Below are 27,367 nucleotides of genomic sequence, written 5' to 3'. Positions count from 1 at the left end.
CGACCCTCCCACGCTCCCACCACCCCGCATATGCAGACGCAACCCCCCCATGCCCCATTTTGGTCCTAGTAGGCCTCCCTGCAGCCTCCTAGGACCAAAAATGGGCTGCCGGGGGGGGGGGGGGGGCTACTAGGACCAAAACTCCCGTGAATGCACATGTGACCCCCCCCCATGCATGTCTGCGTGTCTCCTGTATGTGCCCCGCCCTCCAGCACATTCCGGAAATCAGCTGGCCAGCTGGAGGCATGTGAGTATGTGCGCATGCGCAGTGGAGCTGAGCTGGGCGATGACTCACGTGCCCACAGAGAGGGCTCTGCGTGCCACCTGTGCAAGCATGCCATGGTTCGCCATCACGGATCTATAGGAAGAACCAGCCTAAGGACAGGAAAGTCCTCCCAAAGGAGGACAAGCAGAAAAGCAAACCATGCGTATTTTGTGACATATACTATTATCTAAACAGTATTGTGCCACATGCTAGATAATAGTTTTATTTCAGCTCATCAAAATTTTGGTTGAGGTCATGCATAAAGGTTTATCCTATTAAGAATCTTGCTAATTCCCAAGCTCTTAAAGAGACAGCAGATTATCTCGTGGCTTTTATCCTTTTTTAGAAAGTGTGTCAGGTCTCTCCTCTTTCATCTGCCATTCTCAGCTGCTGCCATGTTAACTTTACCAATCATGTATGAATTTTAATGACGCTTCGGAAACAATTACTTCAGCATGTTAATTGTCACTGTCGTTCAATATGGAATACATTTTTTAAAAATAACATTGTTTCAAAGTAATGTGCTAATTGAAGTCTTCCACGAGAAGAGCCTCACATGGTAGGAATCTAAGCAGTACAGAAGTCTGAGAAGAAATTATCAAGTTAGCAGTTTGAAATCTGGATATGAAGAGTGAATTATATATACATGATTCCTGCTACAAAAAATACTGAGAAATCGACTACTACTATTTCATAGACATTCTAAAAATAATTGCACAATTCATTTTCGCAAGAAGACAGCAATGATTTATTATGCATATGCCCTTTATGTATAAGATTAAACCCAGAGAGTAAATTTCATCAAGAGAAAATGTATTTCTCAAAACATGGCTACACTTCACAGGTTCTTTTTTACTCTTTGTCAACTTTTAAAGGGAGTGACTGGTTCCTAGAAGGATAAAAATGTTAAGAATTGGACATTCAACTCTAATCCAAACTTCATATTCTTAGAGACTGAATCTGTTTAAGATCATTAGCTTAAGAAGGCTTTTTTTTTAAAAAAAAAAAAAATATGTTTAATGAGATTGGTTTCAAATGTTCACTTTTAAACAAGCTAAGAATACCAACATGCTAAAAAAAGGAACTGAAAGTTGTGAAAATCATTATCTTTAAATTAACATCAACACATAAAAAATAAAAACAGTCCCACCCTGTCTTCTAAATCCCCATTACTCCTCACAGCCTTCTATATATGAATACAATATAGTGAATTGCTACACAGCATTCCAAGCACATAGAACAAAGGCATATAGCAGCAGCTATTTCCTGCCTACATTATAAATCACCACGACCACCCCTTCTTCCATTTGGCTCAAAAGAAAAGAGCTGGTGGAAACACACTCCCATTTCAATGGCTTTTGACAGATGATTCAGGGAATATAATTACTGTATCCATATAATTTAGTTTCTGAAGCAATATACAAAAAGCACATACAAAAAGAATGGCTTTGCTTGGGTGACCAAATTGCTGTTTTAAATTTAATTTGAAAGATAAATTTTTAAAATCCCCTGGTTATTGGATAAGTAATAAAATTCAGCTGACTTAAAAAATATTTACTAGCAGCGGGAGGAGGGCGGAGTGAAATGAATGTCCAAGGAATCTTTGGTTTTTAGTTATGCTTCCCCAGTCCCATTAGATATGGGACTGACGAGCAGCAAACTATAAACATTCCACCAATATAAAACATTAAGCCATTTTGCCAGTGATGCTTTTAAAGAACTTTCATAAACGTATCAAATAGATTAAACAATAGCAGCACATCTGAAAAGGAAAGAAAAGGATGAGGAAAAGAAGAAAGCATCGGACACACACACACACACAAACCCCAATTTTGATACAAAAAGCAAATTAAACAAGCTTAAAACAATGGAATATTCTGATTTGAATCCAAAGGCATTTGGAATCTCGCGCTGCTGTACCCCGAGCAAAAGAATTTCAGTTTGGAAATGCAAGAAGCAAGAGAAGGAAACATGATCAATTAGATAAACAGAAATTTCATAACATTCACTGCATGCAGCTACCAAAAGGCCCGCTTAGCTCATTTGTTCAGTTCTGAAATATTTAACTTTTTACCTGATGTTCAGCATGAATGTTATCCCCAGTAGGCCACCGATGTTTGCTGTTATTATAGCTGCCTCCACCACTTCCGCCTCCCCCAAGCTGCTCACCATGCTGCCTCTGAAAGAAGTAATCCACCATTGCGTCGTCCTGGGAGCGACCTGCAACCCCTATGGATCCAGGAACAGGGCTGGAGTGGGTCCCTGCTGCAAGGGCTTGATTTGCAGCTGGCTGTGTCTGAGCCTGGGACCCTGTTCCAGATGTCAAAACAACAGGCATGTTGGGATTAGCTGTATCTTGACTGTGCTGTTTCAGGTGGGGGCTGAAAGAGTCCTGCCAGAGCACTGCTTTTCTCTTCAAAACACATGCAACGCTCATTCCACCAGTACCTGAGGGAAGACAAGTTCAAAACACTAATTAAATTGAGTCTCCCATTTCCAAAACTCACCGCTAAATACAGAATGGCCATATCAAAGAATCCTAAAATAAAGTCCCACCCGTATCATTATACTAGCTCAGCGATCCCCAAACTTTTGGGCACCAGAGACCAGTTCCGTGGAGAGAGGTTTTTCCACGGACCAGAGGCAGGGGTGGTAATCGCTTACCTTCACTACCGGTTCACAAATGTGAGCGCAGGCGTGCTTGATTTGCTCGCACGCGCCACCTCTGCGCATGCGCGGGGCCTTCCGTGCATGCGCAGTGTGTCAAAAACATGGATAAATGGGATGTGATTACGTCCGGGCGGGTGGGTGGAGCCACCCACGGCCGCCGCTACCGGTTCGCTCGAACCGGATAGAACCAGCTGAATATCACCACTGACAGGAGGGGGCGTGGTTTTGTGTGCTGCCTGCATCCTATAGATGGGGTTCACTTGTTTGCGTGGCCCGGTTTCTGGCATAACACAGCCTGGTGCCAATCCGTTGACCGGGGGTTAGGGACCCCTGCACTAGCTTACTTTTTCACAAGGCATTCTTGAAAGTGTACCATAGCAAACATTACTGGATGAATGCATGTATCCCCTAAATTCCTGGATGAGAAATAATTTTGGCTGCTTACATGTACACAGATTTATCTGAAATAAAATCAAGCTGACATTAGACCCACACACCATGCTAAGCCATGGTGCAACTTTGGCCATACAAATAAATTGGAATTTTAAAAAAAAATTCAGAACACACCTGGTTTCTTTTTACATGCGCATCAGACACTGTGATATAAAATGCCTGACTACTAAAACCACCCAGGGTTTGTAGCTGGCTTCTAAGAACCAGAATTTTTAAACTACATGTTTTATATAGAAAATAATGTAGCACCACATTAAAAAATAATTTTAATTAAAAACAGGGCAAGGTTATAGTGTTCCATGATATTCCTCCTACTGTTGTCCACGAGATAAAGAAGTGATTATACAAATTTAAAACTTGCTCCAATTTGCATATGCACCATTAACATTGGTGTGGCAAAGAAGTGTGTATTTTCAAGGCTAAGTCATGCCTGGACTTTCATGAGCAAATAGAGCAAATAAAGGAACACAATTATTAACTACATTTGAGGTTATTCACATTTCAATGTGATTTAAATAAGGTGTTAATATATTTTTAGTCTTGTAATGAATTTCTCCCTTTTGTTACATTAGAAATTGCAGAATTATTTTTTTTTAAAGGGAGGGGTGTGTTGTCCATCAGAGGAAAAACTATTTGAAGAGGTTCAGGGGGAAAAATCAGCACACACAAAGCTGAAATGTAAAAGGGATTCTTAGTTCCCCTACATTTGGAAGCGCCACGGATAAAGTATTCCCCTTACACACCCCTCACTACTACAGTGTGGTACCAGCAACTGCTTTTCATTTTAAGTAAGATATAGTTCCTAGTTTAGTTGGAATTCACGAAAAATGTGATCATGGCTCATTTTCGCTAACCAAGAATTAAAGCGCAAATTTAAGGAAGAAAATATGGTTTCTTTAAAACTGGAAGTAAATCTTCCTCTTTGGATGCAAAAGAATAATAGAGAGCACATTCTAAGGATTCAAACACGTGTGAGGATAAAGAGATTGAACGACACAATATTCACAAGCAAAAGTGCTAAAGGTGTATTTGTATGAAACGGTCTTTACTCCTGTTTCCATACACTAATACTTTTCACACATCTATCATCTCAAAGAGGAAAAAAAAAAGAGAGAATTCGGTATGGCAGCTTAATCAACCTATATTTGGATACCAACATTACAAAGCTTCCAGTTTTGCTATTTATATAAATATAGTAACAACGATTTATTAACAAAGTATGGTCAAATGAAAGTATTTATGTAAATGAAATTATTTCAATCTGCATTCATTAAGTATAACTGATTTTTTTTATTATTTTTTTATTATTTTTTTGTTATTTGGAGCTATAGCTCCAAAACCAAACAATGGATTTTTCAAGTATGAAAACATTCTCCAGTTTAGAGTTGCTGCTCATCCTACAGTGATGGCAAAGAAGTTGCATTATAATTGACAATTTTTTTAAATTAACAGATAAATGAAATACATATGTTGGCTTTCTACTCTTCAGACTAGCTTAAGCAGGAAAAATGTGTTTCAATGTAACAAAACAATGAAAAAGAAAAGTAACAAAGCCACGAGGCAGATACCGCAATCTCTAAATTTAGACACTCACTGAAATCAGAACTACTGTACTCTAATCAGTTTTTTGAAGCATAGCCAGCCAAATTGTCCTTGGGAAGGAAAGCCACAAAGTAAGTACTTCTACTACAGGCCTACAACTGAAGTAGTAAAGAATGGGAGCGAGGGAGTTTCCTAAGCGGAGCAAAGAGGGAAAATTTGGAAAGCATATTGAGAAATTCCATTTCTTAAAATTATTTGGTATATGAATAACAGTAAATAAATCATGCAACCAGCATGTATGCCGTTAATCAAATAAGAGCTGCACTTATTTTGTTCAGGTGAACTGTTCCTCTGAAACATAGTTGAACTTCAGGATATTCCACTGAGCTAAGGTGTGCATTATTACAACATGAAACTTTTCGTGGCCCAGGAGTCTGAGCATTTTCCAGAAGATGGCTCTGTGCTTGGTCTGACAAGCCACAGGAGAGCTGCAATCAACAGATTTCATGATTTCAATAAAATCTGGGGAAGCATCTTCACAACCCGTAAGATGCCACAATTCTTGCCACTGTATAGGGATATTACAATGGAATGACATACCTTTCTGATTTTCCAAAGCAGGGGTCTCCACCCTTGACAACTTTAAGTCTGGAGGACTTCAACTCCCAGAATTCCCCCGATAGTCATGCTGGTTAGGGAATTCTGGGAGTTGAAGTCCTCCAGGCTTAAAGTTGCCAAGGGTGGAGACCCCTGTTTTAAAGGACATGTCAATGAAATGCACTCTGTGAAACATAGGGAGATTCAGGCAATCAATAGTAGACACGGTGACTATATGAGACATTCAGAATCCATGGCAGGTTATCTTACATGCCAGTTCCTACTGAACAATATTGTGAGAAGTAACAGTAACAGAGTTGGAAGGGACCTTGGAGGTCATCTAGTCCAACCGCCGCCCCCCCCCCAGCTCATGCAGGAGACCTATTCTAGGGATTCAAACCACCAACCTTTCTGATCGACAAGCTCAGCATCTTAGCCACTGAGCCACCTAGGGAGCCGCAGTGAGAGAACCACTCATTACATTTCCACTCGGTTAAGTTTCCTAAATCCATCAAGTTGAACGAAATGGTCTTTGGTCTGATTCATCAGAATTATTATTTTCTTATATAATAGAGGAAATCCTACAATTCCATATCACTAGCAGGATTATCAAAAATTGTCATCCCTCGCCAATAACCGATTGGCCCATTCGACATGCCATTCACTGAAGCAATAAGAAAAAATAAAGTAAGCAGTTGCATAGAATTTCTAGAGCTTTCAGGAGGGATTTGATCCTTAGTTTGTTTCCATTGATATCCTCAGAGAGTTAGCAGAATCTAGAGCACCTTTGGCTAAAAAGGAAAAAAAGAACTAATGTAAAAGGAAAATTGTTAGTGGGTTGTTGTTTTTTTGCAAGGCTAAATTGGGGTATAAGCTGTTATGCATCAGTTGTTTCTCTGCTGTATTTAGTGATAACAAGCTATTTGTTATTTGTCTTAATCTTTGTTATAAATTTAAATGCTGTGAATGGCTTTGTCAACCTTTTAGATCAAAAGTGAGTGATGTACATGGGCCTGGGAAGCTTATCCTGCAATTCTTTTTAAAAAAATAATTTAAGAGGTTTTGAGATAATAATAATAAAAAAAAGTCAATATATTTTGCACTGCACTGCATTCAAGATTTTTGTGTTGCATTAATGCTCCTTGTCAATCCACCTGTCTCAAGATATAAAGGCAAATCCATATGACAAAAGACCATCTTACTACAATAGTAGCAGCAACAATGAGGTCGATTGGTGGAAAACAACATCATCAATTCTTTCAGTGAGAGACTGCATATATTGAAAATGTTAAGGGTAAAAGTGTTATTTTTCTATATTCAAAATTCAAAGAAAAGCCTATGGCATTGTAACAATTCTTAACTACTGAAATAAAACACTTTCATCATCCAGGCCCAAGTCAATAAATAGTGCTTGAGGAAAATAATAATACTGGTGCGTATGTTTCTGTACATTTTCCCCTGTAAGTCCATTTCTTGTATAGATGTTTGCGTAGTATCCGTTCTATTCATGACCATGGAAAAGAAAGTGTCCCATGCAATGTCACTCCTGCATTGTTGCTTGCAAAATTGTTAAGAAAACTAACTGTATTGTGTCTTCCGGAGAACTCAAGAATACCATGCAATGGTTAGAATGTTAGTTAGAAACACTGGAGCTTAGATCAGCTCAGAACCTCAGAAGATCTAAGGTGAGACATTTGCCCTTAGTCAACACCTATCTATCACACAGGACCACAACTAAGATGACAACAAAAGACTCTATAGGCTGCGGGAGCTATATGGAAAAAGGGTAGGCTAAACTATGATGAAGGAGTTAGTCACTTTCTCCTCAGAATCTTAGCAAGCATCAGTACTACCAACAGTCATTCAGCAATAGATTTTTATCTGCCATCCGCAAGGCATCCCAAAATGAGTAAGACTGACAAGTTTTGAAAGGCAAATGGGGAACAGTATCATAGGAAAATTAAGTGTAAAATTTTTGTATCACCGCATGGAAACAGGTGACACTGAGCCTGATCATTCAGGCAATTGAGAAGTGAACCCCATATCACATCTGGGGGGGGGGTTGTTGTTCATTTAGCCCATTTCTTTACCCCCCTCGTTTACAAGAAGACATTATAAAACACCTTGTATTTACTTTGTATTACAGAATTATCAAGATGCTTAATGGAATTAAATGTCTTGGAAAATTCTAGAACCTACCTAGATAAGATTCACCTGTCATGGTGTACATTTGACTAGAATGTCAAGAATGCTGTTGCCTAGAAATCAGAGGAATGGTTTAAACTCTATAGTTCAACAAAAATGCAAAACTTTCCTCAAACAGGCATTCTAAAACTGACAGATTACAATTCCCATCTACCCTAAATTAGCTTGTTAAGAACTGAAGACAAAAAGCCCATCTAGGGTTTATCAACTATCCCTTATCAAAAGTCCATTGCCACTAGGAGAAAATAGCACACTAAACTTCTACTACTTTCATTTTTCACGCAACAAAAATATTTACGTTAAAGTCCTGGTGTACAATTTGAAACACATTGTTTTAAGAATATTACAACTCAGTATGTTCAGGTCTCATGATCACCACTGCCTTTTTAATTTCCCTACTTTGAGCCCCTAAATTGTTTTTGGTTTTGATTCAGTTTCTGGTGAGATTTATTTCTAGTTACCATAGAGTTTGTTAATGTACTTTTCAATAAAAAGTTATGCCTGCTACAAATTACCCAGTGTTAAGATGGAACGGAAATTAAAACATGATCACAAAAACCGATGGTGTATTAATATTTTGCTGAACAAACCAAATCTGTCTGGATTCACACAGGCCAAATCTAAATAAATCACTTTGCAGCTGAGCACAATGTGAAGCTACACATAGCGTACATATAAGCACACATATGTATGTGCACTCATCTGTGTGTGTATATATGTGAACAGTTTGAAATAAACTCAAAAATCAGTTTGGTAAAGAAGAAAACTGCCTAAATAGAACATTTAAATGTAAAACTATACTTTGAAAGTCCCATGCAAGAAAATATTTTTTAAATACCTCTAGTCTAAATACCTGTAATTTAAACTTATCTTATTAAGCCATCAAAACTCTTTAGTGCAAAACCTGAAATCAGCTGTTTCCCCTCAAACTGCCTTCAAATTATACAACCTAAAAACACTGGGTGAGAACCCAAAATAGTGGACTGATATAGGACATAATTCCCCACACACAAACATGGGGAGTAATACAGTGGCCAATCACTATCAGTAAACATGTACAGAATCAGGCTACATTGTTAAAATTGTTGCCGAAATGCAATCTAAACAACTGAAAACTAACAAATCACACAAGTGTGTCCTGTTCAAACAAACATTTGATAAGTACAACAGGACCGACTCCTGGATATGTACTGACTGCACGGTAAAATACTGCTATGCCACAAATTCACACACTATAACAATAGGCCACCGGGTTCTCTCTTCCATAACTGCTTTGTTTCCAAACTGTTTGGCCAAAACTAACTTGAAGCTGGAACAGCCGAAGGCCTAAGAGAAGAGAAGAGAACAGCCTCCTGTTGCTGGCTTCCTTACGGACCAAAACATAAATTTTTTAAAAAGTTATGTAAGCGAAGCCAAGAAAGAAAAACCTTTATTTTCCTCCCCACCTCCTCTTCAATTAGGGGGAAAAAAAATAATAAACTCAAGAGCACTTTTTTTTTTAATTTGCCTTGTTAATCCTAAACATTACTTAAGTCAAAAAGCAACCCCAATTATACATCCCTACCAAAGCGGCACAGCTTTGAATGCAAGGCAACAAAAAGGGTTGAATTCTTAAAAGAGACCACTCCATCCAGCCCAAAGCTTCATTGATGACACCCAATACACCCCACCCCCCCACCCCAAAAAAAACCAGATAAAACTTTCCCCTAAGAGCTTGGGCAGAAGAAGTCACGTACTCCATTTCCTGCATATACGTGTTAATTAGGCATCACCTACCCGCCTTCCCCATCCTAGTTATTTTCCCTTGTCTTACTTTCCTCTCCCCCCCCACCCCACGCCCCACAACCCCACTTTCCTTTCAAAACCACGATGGAGTTGGATGAAGCCCGGGAAAGCCCCCCCCCCCCACTCCCACTCGAGAAATCACCAAGCTGCCTTCCTGGCTGTTTGGAAAGAAGTATCTAAAAGGCCAACCAAGCGCTCCTCCTCCTTTCTCCCAAAAGAAAAGCGCCGGGGAAGGAAAGTGGGGGGGGGGAGGAAAAATAAAATAAAGCCAAGCCGCAGTTGGGGGAGCCTAAGGAAACCCCCCCCTTTTTTTTTCTTTTCTTAGGGTCGTCTGAACGGCCTCCCCTTGTCCCCCAAAAGAAGCGGCTCGCCTTTCTTCTCCCCTTCCTGGGAACAACAATAGAGGCCTTGCTCGGACTCGAAAACATGTACCAGGAACAAGCGCGAGGAAGAGCCTCGGCAAGAATTGCCCGCCCAGGGCCGCCTTTCGGAGGGCCCTCGCCGCCTCGGCCGAAGCCCTAACCCCAATACGGTTCCACCATCGGGCCTCCTGGGGTCCGGAGTCCCGTTCTAACCCACTTCGGTCCGGATACTCACGGGCGGAACGGTAGGATGAAGACGGATCTCAACGGCCCCCCCCTCCCCCCGGCCTCTAGCTCTGGCTGCCGCTCCCCCTGCCTTTCACTTCAACAACATGGCGGCGCACTGGGGACTCGGGGAGGCGCGCTGCATTCTGGGAAGTTGAGGCTGGAGCGCGAGAGAAGCTCGGGCGCCGCGGAGTTTCACCCACGGCGTGGCGGCGGGATCCGGGGAAGCCAAGAAAGAAAGGGAGGGGAAAGGAAAAGAAGGGAAAGGGAAGGGGAGGGCCTTTCGGGCAGGGTTTGTTCCCACCCAAGAGAGAAGTTGCATTGGATCTCCGTGCATTCTGCACAGGGGCAATAAAATGCCCATTGGGCACTTGCCAAGAGGGTTGGTTTTTTGGGGGGGGGGCTGAGTGAATGACCCATTGGAGTTAACAGACGCGGGTTAACAAGAACGTTGCATTCACAAATGCAGTGATCCAGCGCAGGAGAGAGGGGGAGGGAAAAAAGCTGATCCCCCTATTGCAGACAATACGTTGCAATCACCTGGCCTGGCTAGGTGGCTCAGTGGCTAAGACACTGAGCTTGTCGATCAGAAAGGTCGGCAGTTCGGCGGGTCAAATCCCTAGTACAGGTCTCACTGAGTGAGCAGTGGGTTGGACTAGATGACCTCCAAGGTCCCTTCCAACTCTGTTACTTTACTGTTACCGGTGCCTGCGCTGCAAACTAAACCCGCCTGCCGTCGGTGGTCCGAGCGAGTTGTGGGGAACCCCAGGGGCCAAACGAAAAGGAAAGGAGACGGAGTGGGGCAGCTTGGCTCGACAGGCAGAAACCCGAGAGGGTAAACTCTCTCTCTCTCTCTCTCTCTGCCCGCAAGATTGCCCGCAAGATACGGGCAAGGCTTGGAAGCTTTGATGACCATAATTGCACTTGGGGAAAAGAAAAAAAAAAAAATTCACTCAGTGTTTTTTCAAACTTAGCAACTTTTAAAGGCGTGCGCACTTCCAACTCACAGAATTCCCCAGTTAGCATCCTGGTTTAAAGTCCAAATAGTATGGATCAAGTAGGGTGGGCGCATTCAGGTCCTCCTAGCAAGATTGTGGAGTGATTCACGACTGAGGTCCTGTTCTTCCAGTCAGTTGTGAGCTTTATATACATACCCTTTTTCCCCAAAAACAAGACATCCCATGATGATAAGCCCAATCGGGCTTTTGAATGCATGCGTTAAAATAAGCCCCCCCCCCCCGAAAATAAGCCCTCCCTGAAAATATTTAAACACATGTGCAGCCGGTCCCCACCATTTCCTCTGGTTAGGGTTAGGGAGACAGCTGGAAATCAGGTAAGATGGCAAGAGGAGCCTTGCCTCTTGCTCCACGACCCCAAAATAATAAGACCTCCCCAAAAATAAGGCCAAGTGGGTTCAAAAAAAATATAAGACAGGGGCTTATTTTCGGGGAAACACGGTATATAGTTTTGTGTTTGGAACCTGCACAGTATCGTGAAAGAATTAGGCAGCTTCAATGACATAAATACAGTATCCCTAACAAGTTGGCTACCACTACATGATACATCTAAAAATTAAACCAATGTTAGTCTTTTGTCCAAAGCCAGCTGCTTGGCTTCTAACAGGTTATAATAAACCTAGTTAAAGGTGTCATGTCACCCGAGCCATACCAGTGGAAAACACTAACTATTTTATTAACGAAAACTGCTCCAACTTCTCTCCTTGCCTATAAACACCCCACCAACACAATTGTTCTTTCACCCACAGAAGGCCATTCCATATTCTTGGCAGCAGAGGAAATCCGCTCAACCCAATTTCGCTCCCTCACCAGTTGAGACATGTTTCAGAATAGCAAGCACAAGATGGCACCATTCTCACAAGATGGAGTTGAACATGGTGGGAAAATGCCCAGTTTCTCCTGAGGCCTGAAGGGTGCAGAGTTGCTACTTTTACTCGGTAAACCAGTGTGATCTTATTCAATTTCCTCCAACTTTATGCCAGTTTCCTGCTTTGCAAATATGGACTTGACATCCATACACATCTTGTCAATCACTTTTTTTTAATGAGAAAGATTTGCTAAATGCCCATCCAAATCAAGCTTCCAGATCCTCCTCCTGCAAACTTTCTTACCTGAAAGATAGGACGGTGCTCACTTGATTTACCTTAAGAATCACAGATTAAAACGAAGGGTGAATACAGGTAACAAATTAGTAACCTGTGCTTTCTAAAAAACCTTTCCTACAGAAACGGAACACAGTAGCGCTTTCCAATGAATATTAGACAATATTAGCAAGGGAGAATTTTTTTTTTAAATTTGATTTATATGCTGCCCTTCTCCGGAGACTCAGGGCGGCTTACAATGCGTTAAGCAATAGCCTTCATACTTTGGTATATTTATACAAAGTCAGCTTATTGCCCCCACAAACTGGGTCCTCATTTAACCTACCTTAGGATGGAAGGCTGAGTTAACCTTGAGCCTGGTAAGATTCGAACCTGCAGTAATTGCAGGCAGCTGTGTTAATAACGGTGCTTTAAACCACTGTACTACCAAGAATTGTGACTAGGTCTTTTCAAAGCAAAGCTCAAACTCCCCAGATATATAACAGTATTTCCAAAAACTATGCTTTTAAAAGAACTGCAGACCCAATACATCTACATAATCCAGATTGAAGTAAATTTATTACAGATAAGGACTGGGATATAAACCAGCCTTGTGTGAACTTATATTGTGGTTTGTCAACTGTGTTTGTTTTTGTTTAGTCCAGTGTTTCTCAACCTTGGTAACTTGAAGATGGGTGGACTTCAACTCCCAGAATCCCCCAGCCAGCGCTGCTGGCTGGGGGATTCTGGGAGTTGAAGTCCACCCATCTTCAAGCTACCAAGGTTGAGAAACACTGGTTTAGTGTATTCAGTGGACGGATTTTATTGTGCTTTATTCCATGCGTTACTAGGATAACATGCTGTGTGAACAGGCATCTCTATCCAATATACAAGATTCGGCTTCCAGTGCCACAATACGCATCTGTAATTTAAAAAAAAAGAAAGAAAGAAAGTAGGCGGTGCGGAGTTACACAAAGAAAAGTCCCTCTGGAAACCTCTTCGTTATAAATACAGATGATCGACTTTGTGGACTCCATGTCCCGCCTTGCATTGCTTTTCCAGGATATGAAAGGTGCACCCATTCCATTGCCCCTGTGCATTCTGGGACTCGTAGTTCCTGCAAGTATACGTCGTCGTTAAAGGAACCGTTCCTTTGAAATCCGGCGACGAGGAACAATGCAGGAAGAGGAAATCACCAGGTTGAAAGGAAAAAGGAAGGATTTAATAAAAAAAAAAAAGCCACTCTTAATAAGGTTTCTGGATTCTTTACCGCTCTGGCAATTTTATTATTAGCCCTTGATATTTATAGAGTATCAGCCCAGCAACAGAAATATATACCCATTATAACTCTGCAGAATTTTGGAACATCGTAATTCTATGGCTCGACAGCAAATCGAAGTTACGAAGTTTGTTTTAAATGAAAGCATGGAATCAATTATATTTTATTTGAAATAAAGAGCTATCAATAAAATAAGAAATAAATGGAAATAAAGAAATAAAAGAATTTGTTACTTAGGATCTAGAAAACACTGACAGAATATGTATGATTTAATTTTTTAAGTAGCGTGTTTGGACATGGAAAACGACATACATACCACAGCCCATTGGCTGTAGTTCTCTTTTTATTGTCCAGAGTGTTGAGTATAAAAGATTATCTTTTGATTTCAGACTTTGGACGTATTCTCATGATGTACAAAGCCACAAATGTCTTGTGTGTTGTTCTGAGGCCAGAGAACTGGATTAATGGTAAGAATAGTGTGCAGGCACTGCTGCTTTCATTTTACATAGATTTACAAACCTAACCTAAGCCACTTTGGGGCTTTATAGAGAAAGGTTCCTCAAATTTATTTTATTTATTTATTTATTCAGTGTATATAGCCACCCATTTCATTTCCATGACCCTGGGTGGCTTATGATGAAAACATATCATAATTCCAAGGACTTATCCAAACATATCCAAGGACCCAAAATAATAAAGCAACCGTACAAACAATGTAAAATGTTTAAAAACAATTTAAAGCCATATAATATAGTCACCAGAAAAGGACAGTCATTCAAGAACACCTGTCATTTCAGGGGCTCATACTGCTCTCTAATCCCCAGGTGAGATGGCAAAGACAGATCTTCACGCTCTTCCGGAAAGCCATCAAGGTTAGGGTCAACCTGATCTCATGGTCAGCAGCTGCCATGTAAATCCCATCAAGCCAGTTTAGCTTAATGTTTCAGACTCTGCCCTCCGCAAATCAAACCCTTGACTTCTCAAGTGCTTACCACTGCTGTTTCTACTTCCAACTCCATTAAAGGCAATTTGAAAATAAGAGATTTTGTTGGCCGATGATGAAGTTGCAAAGCCAATAGTAAGAAGCAGTAGGGAAATCCAATTTTTTTAAACTACTGGTTCTGTGGGCGTGGCTTGGTGGGTGTGGCAGGGGAAGGATACTGCAAAATCTCCATTCCCACTCCACTCCAGAGGAAGGATGCTACAAAATCCCCATTCCCTTCCCACTCCTGGGGGAAGGATATTGCAAAATCTCCATTCCCACCCCATTCTGGGGCCAGCTAGAGGTGGCATTTGCCGATTCTCCAAACTACTTAAAATTTCCGCTACTGGTTCTCCAGAACCTGTCAGAACCTGCTGGATTTCACCCCTGGTAAGAAGTAAAAAAAAATATTGTCCAGCTCCCAGTATATCATCTTCTACTACTACTACAAATTACTTATTCCAACTCCATGCGAGAGGAAAAAATAAATTGTTGCACACATGCACACAAACACACATCTGTGTTCTTTTTTTCCACATTGTGCTTATTCCTCCGATTTGTGGATTTGTTTCTCTGATTTGTAGATCCCATCAGAGGGAACTTCAGATCTATTCAACTTGTGTGGTACAGTGCTGAAGTGTTATACACCCAATTTTAAATCGACTCTTAGCTGAACTGTTCAATGCACTAGCATTAGCTCTTCATGAGTGAAGGCAAATATACAGTATGTGTCCCAGGATAATGTTGCAGAATCCAATCTGGGTCGCTCACCGGGACCAGAGGTTTAGTCTTCCGAGCTTTTGTTAGAAATTCCCCAAGGATGGATTCCAGCACGAGTCTAGAAGCTTGGAAGATATAACCCGTGGTCCCAGGGGATCACTGAGATCACCAGACTGGATCCTGAGACTCTTAGCTCTTCCCTTTTTCTCAATCCAACTTGCCTTACAGGGTTTGTACCTGTTGTTTCTTGTCTGGTTTCAACCCCAAACAAATCCAGAGTGTACTTTGAACCTAAAGTAAAGTACACAGAACAAATTCTCAAAGTGAACAGGGCAAATTCTCAAAGTACCTATCTTGAATGGGCTTTCAAGATTAGCAGTGCTTATGATGAATTATTTAGATGAGAGACGGACCCTCCCTCCAGATAGTTATGGCATGGATCACACAGGGATTGGCCATGGAATAGGCCGGCTGGCGATGGTGGGCACTGAAGCCAAAATTATACAGAGGGCATTAATTTTCCTTGCTAAAATAGAGGAACTAACAACCTTTTTGTTATGTTTTGTTATGGATTGCACCAGTAGAGGCTAAATCAATTTCGTTGTATATATGTACAATGACAATAAAGATTATTATTCTTTTATTCATTAAACATGAAACTCACTCAACTGAACATTTAAAAATGTATCATAAATACCATTGACTGGTGCTAATGGTTAATAATAAGTTGCTGCCAGCGTTCTAGGTATCAACCAAGTATCTTCTTAAAATATATGATGTTCTGAGTAGGGTAGTTTTTTGCAGTTTCGCTGGTGTTATTGCAGGAAGCTGCCATTTCTTGATGTGTTTTGTAAAATTCTTGGACATGGTACCAAGTGGCCAGATGACAATGGGTATCTCTGTTACATGTTTCATCCATAGCTGTGTAGTTTCAATGGCCAGGTCGTGATATTTCATGATTTTTATTATTTTTTTTATTTTATTATTATTATTATTATTATTATTATTATTATTATTATTATTATTATTATTATTATTATTACCGTGTTTCCCCCAAATTATATTTTTTGAACCCCGAAATAAGTGCTTGGCCTTATTTTCGCTGAGGTCTTATTATTTTGGGACACGTGGAGTAAGACAGGGCTCCTCTTGACATCTTACCTGATTTCCAGCTCTGTCTCCCTAACCCTAACCAGAGGAAATGGTGGGGACCGGCTGTGCATAGGTTTAAATATTTTTGGGGAGGTCTTATTTTCCAGGGGGGCTTATTTTAGCGCATACACACAAAAGCCCAATTGGGCTTATTATCCGGGGAGGTCTTATTTTTTGAGAAACAGGGTATTATTATTTTATTATTATTATTTGTTGTTGTTGTTGTTGTTATTGTTGTTGTTGTTGTTGTTGTTATTATTATTATTATTATTATTATTATCCTTTGATGAAAGAAACATACTGAACTCCAGCATATCTTCTAGAGATCAGTATGGCTCTCGGCTACCAAAAAGTTATTCCTCCCTAATTTATGGTATGAATTAAACTGTTTGTATGATATAAAGAAAACTATTATGGTTTATTCCAGATACCATAATTTAGACCACTGTGTGGCCCCAGTTTATCAGCTAATCAGCACAATGACACAATTCATCAGTTAATTGATTAAGAATTTTCCTCATATGCCTTACGAAGGAACGTTTCGAGCTATCACAGAGGAAACACTTCCACTTGCTTCTGAATAGACAAAGAGAAGATTACATAGCTAAAGTCAAAAGGCTGCCTACATCTACCTCTTTCACCTTTTCTTCTCCGTTAAATTCCCATGTAGGGATCTTCTCATATTAGACTGTTCAGAAAAAGGGGGAAATAGGTGCAGAAAGCTATATTTTGCCATTATTATATTGTGATTTCTATGTCAAAATTAGCTTGCACACTCTAAGCACTTAAAACAGGGGTCGAGTTTTTCAACTCTGTACAATATTAAATATTTGTGGTTGGGTGCCATGTTGGGCAAGTGGAGAAACTTGCAAATTGTTCTACCCAGATGCAAAGATTGAATAGGATAAAGCATCTTGTTCCTCAAAGATTGAGTAGGATAAGCACCTTGAGTAAGATCAGCATCTTGTTCCTCAAAGGTCGTGTAAGATAAAGCATCAAGAAAGAGGATGCTTCCAGTTGCTGTGTCAGGGAATGTCTTTATTTTTCAGTCCACCATATAATCGTACATTACCTTTTTCAATGCTTAGGAAGTTTTCAATGCTGGGAATTGAAGTCCCCACATCTTAAAAGCTGACAAGTTTGAGAAACTGCACTCAGCACTGTTCTATCAAGGAGGCACCCTGTACCCTGTGAAGACTTATTCCAACAGAATATTTCTGCAAGAATATTGCACCAGAGATATTTAAGGCAGGGGTCAGCAACCTGTGGCTCTGGAGTCACATGTGGCTCTTTTCACCCCTCTGCTGTGGCTCCCTGTCACTCAAAATATGCATCACAACCGCCAATGTGTGACACCCGCCAGCACGTGATTTATTGAGCTTTTCAACCCCTGGTAGGCCAACCATGGATAAATCCAAGAAAAGAAAAGTTTCAGAAGAGAACAAAACGTTTAATTCAACTACATATGCTAGTTTTGTGGCTGCTCAAGAAATAGTCAGGCACGGAAAGGGTTTTGTGGCTCCTGGTGTTTTCTTTTCTGTGGGAAACCGGTCCAAATGGCTCTTTTGAGTGTTTAAGGTTGCAGACCCCTGATTTAAAGAAACAGGAAGAATCTGACAAAACAGATCTGACGTTCTATTTGTTTGAGAAATTTCAAGCAGCTTTTCAACAATCCACAGGAAATCTGGCAGACAGCCATCCCAATAGGTACATTTTATTTTATATACAGGTAGTCCTCGATTTACAACGGTTCGTTTAGTGACCGTTCAAATTACATCATCACTGAAAAAAGTGACTTACGACCATTTTTCACACTTACGACCGTTGCAGCATCCCCATGGTCAGGCGATCAAAATTCAGATGCCTGGCAACTGGTTCATATTTATGACAGTTGCAAATGTTCTGGGGTGATGGGGATCAGCTTTTGCGACCGTGTAACAAGCAAAGTCAATGGGCAAACCAGACTCACCTAATCACCGTGTTACTAACTTAACACTTGCAGTGATTCACTTAACAACTGGGGCAAGAAAGGTTGTAAAATGGGGCAAATGTCTCGCTTAATGACAGAAACTTTGGGCTCAATTGTGGTTGTAAGTGGAGGACTACCTGTATATCCCACCTTTCCACCAACAGAGCATACAGAGCTCCCCCTTCCCCCCACTTTTCCCCCCATGAAAGCCCTGCTGAGTAGATGAGAGACAGTAATAGGTCCACGTTATCCAGGAGGATCCAAGATTAAGGCTGGACTTCATGTTTAGAAGACACTGAAAAGCAGGTGCAGATGGCAGTTCAGCATAATGTTATGCTTATGCAGTCTGGCACATCAGTGAGAGTCAGGGACACCATTTCAGAGAAAGCTTTTAAGAAGGTTAGAGTAGGGATGGGGAATTTCTGACCATGCTGATGCCAAAAATGCCCCCTACTATTTTTCCCCTATGGCCACGCTAATGGCTTCCATGGTACTTCAGAAATAGCAGGGCCTCCGGAAAATAGCATTCCTTATCGTTGGTACAGAAACAGCAGAAAGACTTCGTACACCATCTTTTAATCTATTCACAGTAGTGGCCAAAATTGTGGAAACCCAACATCTTCTTAAAAACTTCCAGTGTTGGAGCATTCGCAACTTCTGAAGGCAAGTTGTTCCACTGATTAACTGTTCTAACAGTCAGGAAATCTCTTAGTTCTAATTTGCTTCTCTCCTTGATTAGTTTCCATCCATTGCTTCTTGTTCTACCCTCAGGGACTTTGGAGAATAGCTTGACTCCCTCTTCTTTGGGGCAGCCCCTGAGATATTGGAAGACTGCTATCATGTCTCCCCTAGTCCTTCTTTTCATTAAACTAGACATACCCAGTTCCTGCAACCGTTCTTCATATGTTTTAGCCTCCAGTCCCCTAATCATCTTTGTTGCTCTTCTCTGCACTCTTTCTAAAGTCTCAACATCTTTTTAACATCATGGCGACCAAAACTGAATGCAATATTCCAAGTGTGGCCTTTTACAACCGTGTTGCTCACTTAACTGCGGCAAGAAAAGTCGTACAATGGGTCAAAATTCATTTAAAACTATCACTCAGCAACGGAAATTTTGGGCTCAATTGTGGCCATAAGTTTAGGACATACCTGCATTAGGGTTGCCAACATAGGCCTTGTGGAAGAGTCAGAATGAAGCAAGGCCACAAGTTTCTTCATTTCCACTTTCGGAAGGGAAAGGCTGGGGAATTCTGGGAGTTAAAAGCCCACGTTGAAAAATACTGATTTAAAATCAGTGCTTTTAAATTTAAAATTAAAAAGGATAATAGTTCTACAAGGGAGAGGGGATAAAAATGGAAGACTGGTTTGCAAGGACGTACTTGGCTTTTGCTAGTGAAGTTAGAAACAAGTGGGACCCATCCTGTGATCGCCATGGTATGGATATGGAATCTCAGATTACAACAGGGTCTCTCAACCTTGGTACCGTATTTTTCAGAGTATAAGACGCACCTTTTTCCCCCCTAAAAGAAGCTGAAAATTTGGGTGCATTATATACTCTGAATGTAGTTTTTTTCGAAGCTTTTTTTCAGCCCTAACGAGGCGCTAACGAGGCACTAGCAAGCCCTCCACTCTCCACTGTGCTTTAACAATGCACTAGCAAGTGAAGCAATCGACTGTCAGCTCTTCTTTAAAAGCTTTTTTTCAGCCCTAACTAGGCGATAACAGAGTGAAGCAATCTCCCCATGCTTTGCCTGCTTTTCTCATTGCTGCTTCCTCTCAGCTGTGCCTTAGAAGCTGTTTTTTTATCCCCAAGCAGGGGATAAAAAACCAGCAAACTAATGTCCTGAAGCTGACCAGACGAAGGACGCTAGCCAGATGAATACCTGTTAGGCAGATTTTTTTTTTCCTATTTTCCTCCCCAAAAACTAAGCTGTGTCTTATACTCCGGTGTGTCTTATACTCCAAAAAATATGGTAGTTTGAAGATGTATGGACTTCAACTCCCAGATGCCCTCAGCCAGCATGCTGGCTGGGGAATTCTGGGAGTTGAAGTCCATACATCCCGAAGTTATCAAGGTTGAGAAACACTGGATTAGAATCTGCAGTGTAGAGTAGCCATGGGTTCTTAGGCCATCCACCACACATCTAAAAGATGCTCATCCCCATTAAAATATTATTTTTTGACACAGAAAGTGTCAAAATTTCATGTATCCATACATTCTGCAAGACTTCATGTGGAAATCATAAGATTTCCAGTGCTTCTTTGCAAGATCTCAGGACATCTTGCAGAATGTTATGGGAGCTCTTCTGGCAGAGCCTGAAGACTAAACAAGGTTGCCTGCTTGTCATCACTGATCTCATGACCCTTCAACCACAGGAGGCTTACACAGGTGTGTAGGAAAGACTCGAAGCCCCTTTACAAAAGAAATCCCAAAGAGATACACAAAAACGGTTTGTACACCGATCTTCACCCATCATACCTCCCCTTCCTAAGAACACCGTTTTCCATCTCTAGAATCAAGAAGTTATCATCTCACGCTTTTAGTGGAAGAGAGGTGGTGTCCTCTGAAGAAAAATAAACCATGCATGCCCAAATAGACCTCCATTTGACGGGCTCCATTTTATTTCTGACTACGGATATGTTTAACTGGTGTTCTTTAACTGATGTTTTGATTACCGTATTTTACGGAGTATAAGACGCTCCGGACTATAAGATGCACCTACCTTTTTTGGGGAGGAAAACAAGAAAAAAAAATCTGCTTCTGCCTCCCAGCAATTTTACTCCTTGTAGCAAACAGCCCGTTTCAGTTTCCACTTCAGCACAGTCTGATTAGCACAAGCAGCTGATTGTCAGTTGGATCAGCCTCCCAACCATCAGCTGTTTCAGGCTGCATGGATTACCATAACCTATTGCCATGTCTGTGCGCCCCATTTTCTGCCTCCGCATCCCATTTTCAGCCTCCGCATGCCCTGTTTTCGGCCTCTGTGCACCCCATTTTCCGCCCGTTGCGGGGGGGGGGGGGATTGGAATGGGCAATAGGCAGTGGCAATCCCTGAAGCCTGAAACAGATGATGGTAGGGAGGCGGATCCAACTGACAATCAGCTGCTTGTGCTAATCAGACTGTGCTGAAGTGGAAACTGAAATGAGCTGTTTGCTGCACGGAGGCAAATTGCTGGGAGGCAGAGGCCAAAGGGTGGGGGCCAGTGGGTGGGCTTGGCTACATTCAGTGTGTAAGACGCACCCAAATTTTCACCCTCTTTTAAGGGGAGAGGGAAGTACGTCTTATACTCCGAAAAATATGGTAGGTTTTTCAGGGGTTCCTCTCAGAGCCTACATTATATCAGCCCCCCTACTTTTTTCCTCACTTTTGTCTGCCTTTTCTCTCCCTTCCTCTTAACCTGAAAGCTGAGTTGGAAGAAAAAATTCTGGCTGTACATCAGAAATGGAATGCTTCTGAAGTCGATTTGGAGGCAACCATGCGATCTCTAGTTTCAAAGACGAAGCAGCTTAAAAAATATTCACTAAAGGATGGAGCACATGTTACAGATTTCAGACCCTAGTCAACTTTCCTTTCCATTACCCACCTTTTATTTCATGTTCCATTCATTTTATTCCTTTACTCCTTTTCGTTATTGCAAAATATTGCAACCTACAGATTAACGCGCTGAAAGTCATTTGCTCAGACAAGAAGCGTCCCAGAATTATTATTATTTTTTTTAGAAAAACCAACCAACAAAAGAAAAATCTGACCCCCCCCCCCAAAAAAGAAAAAAGGATCTCGCTTAGAAAAGGATTCTCCTCATCTTGGGAGACAAAGAATTAGATCCCAGGTTTGAAGGATTGACCAGTGTGAACCAGTGACAGTACACAGCTTGGCCAGTAGGTGGAGTCCTGAGCTTGTTTTGGCTCCGAGGTCTTTTTTTAAGCAGAAACTTTTAGATCTGGAGAAACAGTGCTGGTCAAAGTTTCCCCAATGGGTTCATGATTCTTGCTTAGGTACCAAACGAAAGGCATTAACGGATGAGAAGGACAAGATGGAGTCACCGGCGTAGTTGTCCCTCCGGGAACACCAAATCTCCAGCAGAACTGACAACGGCCTTGAAAATGCTTTTGCCCTACTCCATTTATCTTGGTGGCTTGGCTTGGCGTTGTTATTGTTGTTTGCAAACGTCCCCAAAGGCTTGTTCACTGTAGGTAGGCAAGGAAGCAATTATCCAGAGCTAAAAAAGAACAACAGAAAATCAGTGACATAAGATTATACCTCCATGTTGCAACATATCATTCTTCGGAGGCAATTGGAGAAACACAGATTGGTCTCAAAATGAACAAAAGGGAGGCAAAGACAAACCAGAAACTACTCAGTCTAATAATATTCATATGTTCCAAAACAAGGGCAAAGGAAAAAAACACAGAGGGATATAGGTGAGAATTCCATTTGAAACTTTTACCTGAACTCCAGATAATTTTTCATCTCTACCACTAAATGCAGTCTTTCTCAACGTTGTCAAGTTTAAGATGTGTGGGCTTCAACTCCCAGAATTCCCCAGCAAGCAATACTGGTGGACTTCAACTCCCCAGCCAGCAGCTGTGTGGACTTCAACTCCCAGAATTCCCCAGCCAACAATGTTGATGGACTTCAACTGGCTGGGGAATTCTGGGAGTTGAAGTCCACACATCTTAAAACTTGACAGCATTGAGAAATGCTGCACTAGAGAAAATGATGTCCCCAAATTCTGAGCCATGCCAGAGTTTACTACCACTTTTTTTGACAAACGCACCAACAGTGGTTGATTGCAGACCTGACGCTAAGCCACGGTGTGGTCTTGTTTCGGCCTAGCTTACTGTCTTAACTCAGCCCAATGTTTGCTTTTTCAACTAATTATCGTTTCCTGAGATATGTAAAACCCAACCATCTTGGGTGAGGGGAAATGGGGAATAAAAATAGGCTTCCCTCTCCACACGCTGAACAGACCCTTCCCAATTTCTTCCCGCTCTGTAAGGAATGGGAAATCTGTGATGTCACCACCCATACTTTTCAGCCTGTTCTCAGCCCCTCTTCACCTTAGGATGCCGGAATTCAGCAGCAGTTCATAGGCAGTTTTATGATCTGCAGGTTGTGCTTGATGGCAAGGGATCTTAATATAAATAATACCTCATAGAACATAGAATAATAGGGTTCAAAGGGACCTTGGAGGTCATCTAGGCTCTAGTCTAGCCCTTGGCAGGAGTTCCTATACCATTCCTTTTTAAAAAAAAAAAAAAAAAATTAAACAAATTTGAACATTTCATCTCCCATTAAACAGTGTGTCGTCTGGGTACAAATATCTCTGCGCAATCAGAATTTACGGTATTCATTACATTGATATTAATTCTCTAATCTTACAATCATAATAACCATAATAAACCTATTCACTTCTCCCTCTTAACATACCTTCTAATAAGAATATAATAGTAGCATTAAACACAATAGTCTTAACAATCATATTTGTAAGAATCATCATATTGTTTACATCTCTATCTTAACGTATTTTCTGTATTTCACTAATCTCCATTTATTTTTAACTATCTATACTATTCCTGACGAACAGCTGTCCAGTCTCTTTCTTGAAAACTTCCACTGATGGAGCCCCTCAAAAGTCCAGAAGTAAGCTGTTCCACTGATTGTACTCACTGTCAGGAAATTTCTCCTTAATTATAGGTTGTAGCTCTCTTTAATGACCTTCTACCCATTACGGCTTTCCCAGCCCTCAGGTGCTTTGAAGAGGGAGTTAACTCCCTCTTCTCTATGACAACCCCTCAAGTACTGGAAGACTGCTATCCTATCACCCCTAGTCTAGGGGGACAGCTAGGGTGCAATGGGTTAATGGTGCTGGAACTTCTGGCCAGAAATGGTCTGCACTCTGGCCGTTCGAACCTGGCTCTGCGAGACAGGGTGAGCTCCTACCGCTCGCTCCCCAGCTCCCAGCCACCCAGCAGTTCGAAAGCATGCAATATTGCAAGTAGATAAAAGAGTACCACTTCAGTGGGAAAAACCTAGCTGCGTTCATGTGTGGAACAAGCGAAAGCCGGTCCTGGACCTGGCCCGATGTGAGGCAACGTAATGCAACATGAGGCGAGACGAACAGAGGAACACAGGAAGAGCCAGCAACCCGAGTACCCCTAGTCATTATTCTCTAACCATTGATGAAATAATTCCCATATCATATAATATTCAGTGGAAGCACTGACTCACCCCCTCACCTTCTTCTGAGACATTTGCCAAGCTCCCATTCCTTGTGCAGGCTCAGCTGCCTCTTATCTGACTATTGTCTAGTCTGTAGCCTTTCCTCTTGTCTCCCAAGGTCACTCCCCCATGCACATCTACTCATAAAGGCATGGTTCAATCTTTTCTCCATTTCTGGAGAGAGTCAGAGCAAATGCAGGAACACTGCACCATTTGGGAAGAGAAGCCAATGTAGGAGATGACCAGGCTGAGCCTGAGGAAGGAGTCAAATGTGTCATCAGTCTCGAATCCTTTCATTCCCACAAGAGCTCTAAGTCCAGTCCACCTTGAATTCCATCGACTCTTATCTACTGCCAATTTGCTTTGACCGTTAGTAGTTCGATTCTTGTAGAGAGCTTAAGTCAAGGTTGACTCAGCCTTCCATCCTTCCGAGGTGAGTAAAATGAGGACCCAGATTGTTGGGGCAATAGACTGACTCTGTAAACCGCTTAGAGAAGGCTGTAAAAGCACTATGAAGCTTTTATAAGGTATATAAGTCTAAGTGCTATTGCTAAGTGCTATTAAGCTTGCAATAAACCCTTATATACATTTGAACTGCCTGGATCTTTTCTGAGCTTGATAGCCACTGCCCCACACTGTATGTGGTTAGGGAAAGGGAAGGAAGACTACTTCCCTGTAGTTCTTCCAAAGGCCTGATGGGGAAGCTAGGTCTCAATTTATCAAAGCCACTTACGTGTATAAAGGCTGCAACTGCAGATGTGACATCTTTTGTGGTGCCTGGTAGCCGTAGGAATCAAACCCTCCAATAAAATCAACTGTGGAGTGAAAAGACAAGAGGGAGATTGTTCTGGCAAGCAGCTAGAAAATGTAGTGGCCATTATCTTACTCAAAAGTAGTCATTTAAAGACAATTGCAATAAAACATCCAGGTCCCAGCATGTAGGCTGGGGAATTCTGAGAATTCTTAAAATTACCAAATTTGGAAAACATTGTAGTAAAAGAACCAGAGATGTCCTTAAGTTGCCAAGGCAGATATTCATGAAGGCCAAGTGCTTATTTCGGGGTTCAAAAAAATATAAGACAGGGTCTTATTTTCGGGGAAACACGGTATCATGGACGTATTTTCGTTACAGATGTATTTGTATTTTAATATTTTAAATTTTAATAAAGGTTTTTTGAAAATTAAAAAAAAACTTGTTGCAAAGTTTCTGCTAGGCTTTTAATGAGCTGGTTCGGCTTGCTAACTGAAGGCAATCTATGGAACTTACTTCTGTGAAAGTTACCTATACGGTACCGAAAAGGACCAGGGACTCTGGTCTGAGGAAGTGCGGTATGCCTGCCGTTCATTTTTTTTTTCATGGCATCCAATTAGATATCCCTGATTTATTTATTTAGTGAAATTTGCATTCCGTTCTGCTCCAGAGGCTCCAAGTGGCTGACATCCAAGTCATAAAACCATATGACGACAACTAATGTAGCCATAATGAAAAGCTAAAAATAACAGAGCGTAAGTCAGAGTTTACAAAAACCATCTCACTCCTAATCTCTAGAGCCTTCTTAGAGTCAGCTGAGCCATTGGTTCTTTTGCAAAAGGACAGCAGTGTTGGGTCCCATGCAGGGGTGGGCTTCAGATTCTTTAGCAACGGGTTCGTTGCCCTGTTGCTGGGTGGGCGTGGCCTGGGTGGGCGTGGCCTAGTCGGCTGCCTGCACCACAGCAGGGGGTGGGGGGTGTTTCGCCCTCCCCAGGCTCCAAAGGCTTTTCTTGAGCCTCTGGGAGGGCGAAAACTGCTTCCCCCGGGATCCAGAGGCCAGAAACAGGCCAATTTCTAGACTTCTGGGAGGCCTGTTTTTCGGCCTCCCCAGGCTCCATGGGTTTTCCTCGAGCCTCCGGGAGAGCAAAAACAGCTTCCCCTGGGGTCCGGAGGCCCTCAGGAGGCCAGAAACAGACCCGTGTCCAGACTTCTGGAACCTCTGGTAGGCCTATTTTTTGCCCTCCCAGACCCTCCGTGCAGCCCCTGCACTTACCTAGAATGATGAACGGGCTGTGTGGAGACTCCTGGGAGGGGTGGGGTGTGGTGGCATTTGGGGTTTCACCGAATCCCAACGATCCTTGGCTAGAGGATTGCCCGAACCCTGCCGAACCCCCAGGAGCCCACCCCTGGTCCCATGGAACTGGGGGAAGATTTTTTTTTTTAAATTTGATTTATATGCCGCCCTTCTCCGGAGACTCAGGGCGGCTTACAATGCGTTAAGCAATACAAAGTCCACTCATTTAGTGAAAGTTGACTACAAAGTCAACTTTGTAGTCTGCGTGCCACCTGTGGCATGCGTGCTACAGGTTTGCCATCACGGTCCTATACCATTTCAGACAAAGTCCACTCATTTAGTGAAAAGTCTTCCTGGCCCATCATCCTTTAACTGGCCAAGGAGGGGAACCCAACGTCTCCCCACGGGGTTAAATGAAAGTGGAAGTCTGATGAATAGCTGATCCTGGAATCTATGCTTAAAGATCTTAAAAGCATAAATAAAGGGAAAGCATCCAATCTTACTCCATTTACCTAGTGGTAAATGAGATATTTTATCTATCAAAACTAGCAAAAGAAGCCCCGTTGATACTTTCCACCCATCTCGTTGTCATTCTGCATTATCTAAGCTTTTCAAATATGCTTTTAATGTATTTTCCATATTAAATTTGCTGCAGCCAGGGCTGCCTTCTCATCTTTTTAATGGAGTGTCTTATTAGCTCTGAAAATAAATCAATGAATGTCAAAAACCAAAGCTCTCGCTCTCTCAAAACCCATGGGGGATGGGGAGAGAGAAAGAGGGAAGGAACACGAGGA

At 41.7% G+C, this 27,367-nt stretch overlaps 2 protein-coding genes across 46 annotated transcripts in view; both read right to left on the bottom strand.

The window, feature by feature from the left end:
* PUM1 (pumilio RNA binding family member 1) overlaps positions 1 to 10,353 on the bottom strand; it is a 57,287-nt gene extending 46,934 nt beyond the window's left edge. For 24 of the 45 annotated variants that reach the window (XM_034413700.3, XM_034413703.3, XM_034413704.3 and 21 more), the window contains exons 1-2: positions 10,115 to 10,334; positions 2,340 to 2,713 (exon numbers count right to left, since the gene is read on the bottom strand). In XM_034413700.3, coding sequence (XP_034269591.1) covers positions 2,340 to 2,702 — 363 coding nt within the window. In that variant the 5' untranslated portion in view covers positions 2,703 to 2,713; positions 10,115 to 10,334. Of the gene's footprint in view, positions 1 to 2,339; positions 2,714 to 9,949 lie in introns of all 45 variants that reach the window. The other 21 variants (XM_087876610.1, XM_087876613.1, XM_087876611.1 and 18 more) reach the window with 6 other exon arrangements.
* An 11,517-nt stretch (positions 10,354 to 21,870) lies between these two features.
* The window catches only part of NKAIN1 (sodium/potassium transporting ATPase interacting 1), a 39,521-nt gene continuing 34,024 nt past the window's right edge, over positions 21,871 to 27,367 (bottom strand). Inside the window, exons 6-7 of the mRNA XM_034413716.3 lie at positions 25,262 to 25,343; positions 21,871 to 22,525 (exon numbers count right to left, since the gene is read on the bottom strand). Of these exons, the coding sequence (XP_034269607.1) occupies positions 22,516 to 22,525; positions 25,262 to 25,343 (92 nt within the window). The 3' untranslated portion in view covers positions 21,871 to 22,515. The remainder of the gene's footprint in view (positions 22,526 to 25,261; positions 25,344 to 27,367) is intronic.

The sequence above is a fragment of the Pantherophis guttatus genome, chromosome 10 (genome assembly GCF_059756535.1).
Source record: "Pantherophis guttatus breed Tessera chromosome 10, ASM5975653v1, whole genome shotgun sequence".
Taxonomy (NCBI): domain Eukaryota; kingdom Metazoa; phylum Chordata; class Lepidosauria; order Squamata; family Colubridae; genus Pantherophis; species Pantherophis guttatus.
This window is presented reverse-complemented; position numbering and strand designations above follow the sequence as displayed.